Source organism: Parasteatoda tepidariorum, chromosome X1 (genome assembly GCF_043381705.1).
Source record: "Parasteatoda tepidariorum isolate YZ-2023 chromosome X1, CAS_Ptep_4.0, whole genome shotgun sequence".
NCBI lineage: Eukaryota > Metazoa > Arthropoda > Arachnida > Araneae > Theridiidae > Parasteatoda > Parasteatoda tepidariorum.
In genome coordinates, this window is record NC_092214.1 from 80,775,186 (window position 1) to 80,778,128 (window position 2,943).

The following is a 2,943-nucleotide window of genomic DNA, read 5'->3' on the forward strand; positions in this document are numbered from 1 at the left end:
CCCATCCGAATACAGTTCGGAAGGTCGCAGTATTAAACTTAGCTGGCTTATGTTTTTCACCGAGAAAAACATTAGGAATTGCATCTGCTCCTAATAGCACGTCTATCTTGTTTGGCTGATTGAAATTTGGATCAGCAAGTTGAAATCCTTTGAGGTAGGTAAACTCGCTAGAGTCAAGTGTGTGTTGAGACTAATTACTTGTTACCTTCGAAAGAACTAACATGGATATATTTAAACAAAAGTTAGGATCCAGTCTTGAATCAATTGTAACATTTACAAAGTTTTTTACTTTGGTCATGGGTTTCGCTGATAAACCTGACAAAGATATATTTGCGTTCATCTTTTTTAAACGGAAACGTTGAACTAAGTCTTGACTGATAAAACTTGATTCAGATCCAGAGTCTATAAGTGCTCGGCAATCAACACCAATTCCAGAAGAATCAAAAATCCTAACTATATCCGCTGGAAGGATGCTTTTCTTTTAAAAACGAAAGTTTTCTTTTAAAAACGAAAGTCTTTCTTTCTTGAACTGATTTAGCAAGAAAGTTTTCACATCTATAGATACCATGTGAACCTTCGCAGAATATTCAACATTCCAATTTGCTTGGCAAAATTTGAGTTTTGGATATCTTCATCCAAATTTGGATGCTATTTGGATCCTTATTATCAACCGGTTGGTTTAAAATTCGTAAATTGCCTGAGCATTCAGTTGATAAGTCCAGAAGTTTCCTTAAACCTTTAGCGGATTCAACTTGCAAACCTGGTTGCGTGAATAATTTATCTAAGAAACAATAAACTAAGTTGACTTCACTGTGATACCTATTAGAAGTGCTTTCCACGCTTTTTCAAAGTTTACATCTGAAACTTGTATAGAGTTGATGAACGATAGTTCTTCGCCTTTAACTGATAATTTCAGATATTGCAATTTTTGAGAATCCGATAATAATTCATTATTGCGTACAGTAGCTGAAAATAAATCTCGAAACGATATCCAAGAAAATAAATCACCTGAGAAAGTAGGTAAGTCCAGCTTTGGAAGATTGATGTAAGCCTTTGGAGTTTCAGCTACAACCGAAGTTTGAGATTGTGCGTTCGTCAAATTACTATTTTCAGTCAAATTACTATTTCGTTTCTTTAAAGACAATTCAAAACTATCTAATTTATTCAGTAAGTCGAAAAGCTCAGTTTCGTAATCTGAATATTTTTCTTCGTCCCAAGCAACAACTAAGATGTCTTTGAAAAGATCTGAAACTTCCAAACTGAGTTCACTTATTTGACGTAAACAAATATCAGAATGTTCAACGTTAAGTTCAGTATCTTGCGACAAGTCAGAGATAGAATTAGTTACCCTAGTAACTTTACTTTTAACTACTCTTTTCAGCTTAAGTAGCTCTTCTAATAATTTTGGCATATTGAAAAGCTCATGAAAAGTAATCCAAAGCCCTAACTAAAATTTAATTTCTATGGCTCCTACCTCGACGGACCAGAATGTGGGGATTACTAACATGAATTAAACTAATATGAGGCATCGAATAATGAAATAAAACTAAATTGCCAAAATAAACTATTTATTAAAAACTTTAAACTAAAAACTGAATTAGAACATACTCCAAACTTCCAAAATAGTTGGGGAAAGAAAACTATGTGCCCTGAAGCTCGCTTAAAATCCAAAGTAAACATGCTGTAGCGAAATCGCTAATCCAACTGGCAAGCAAGCAAAATATTCTAGTACGCAAGAGTTTCAGAGCGCATGCGTTACAAATCAACAAATAAGAAAAGATTTCTCCTAACACGTTATTGTTAGATTATTCATCTACGGCTGAACACCTCCGAAATTTATCGCTCGCTATTGCCCTGTTTAAGGAAACCCTAGCAACAATTTAACCTTGGCCCCAGTTGGGTTTGGCATCAGTATGAATGCACTAAGGCAGTGTTCCCCAACCTTTTTATTGCGGGTGGGTGACCACTTGGATCAGTCTGCATAGGGACCGAGGGTGTGCGGTATTGGTCCTCGTTAAACTGTTCTACCGTAAAGTGCTCGACTTCGCGTGAAGGTCGTCGGGCTACCGAAGCGGGGGTGCCATCTCCTCTGCAGAAGATCAAAATTGTGATGGCATGTCTTCGGATCATCCTTAGGGATGTTTCCCAGACCGTCGCCAATAGCCCATTGAGCAGCTCTAGTGCGACGTAAATGAACTACAACAACAACCCAACCTTTTTATCACCTCGGACCTGTCAACGTTTGGTAATTTTACCGTGGCCCACTGGGGGGGGGGAGGACGTTGATTGTTTACATTTTAGATTATTTTGATTTATTAATTTTAATTTAGTTGTATTTAAACATACCTTCAAAATAAAATACAGTTACACCAAAAAATAAATATAAAGTGATTTAACATTTTAACTTACTAGAAGGTTAAATCAATGAGAACCCTGAGCTTGTTTCTTTGCAATGAGACGGTTCCATCTGGGGGTAATCGGAGACTATGATACATTACAAACATTAAAAAATTTATGTCACTACCTTCGGAGCCCCTTTTTTTAAATAAATGAAATTTTAATGGAGCACAGATATTTTTAAATTGGGGTATAAACCTAGGAATTTAAATTTAGTTTGAATGAAATGGGCGGCCCGGTACCATTTGATCCACGGACCGGTCCGCGGTTGGGGAACACTGCACTGAGGGACCATTATTGGGATGTGTAGATTTTTTAATATTGGTCCTAGAATGGCCTATATAGGATCTATATTGGCCAATACAGAACCTACATTGAATAAATAATGTATATCGCGTGAATCAGATAATTCTATATAGAATCGATAAGTGGCTGTGAAATATCGGGTGAATCGAAAAATTCTATATAGGTAGAATAACTGCGCTTTGAAACTTTATTGAGCCAATATTCATGAATATTAGCCCAATGAGGGTCCAGGTTATTTTG

General features: G+C 36.4%; 1 protein-coding gene across 1 annotated transcript; it reads right to left on the reverse strand.

Annotated features, from left to right (window-relative positions):
* Positions 1-796: 796 nt before the first annotated feature.
* LOC139427005 (uncharacterized) lies at positions 797-1,411 on the reverse strand. Its single transcript, XM_071187288.1, has one exon. It carries the CDS (start codon positions 1,409-1,411, stop codon positions 797-799), a length of 615 nt encoding a protein of 204 aa, XP_071043389.1.
* Positions 1,412-2,943: the final 1,532 nt, after the last annotated feature.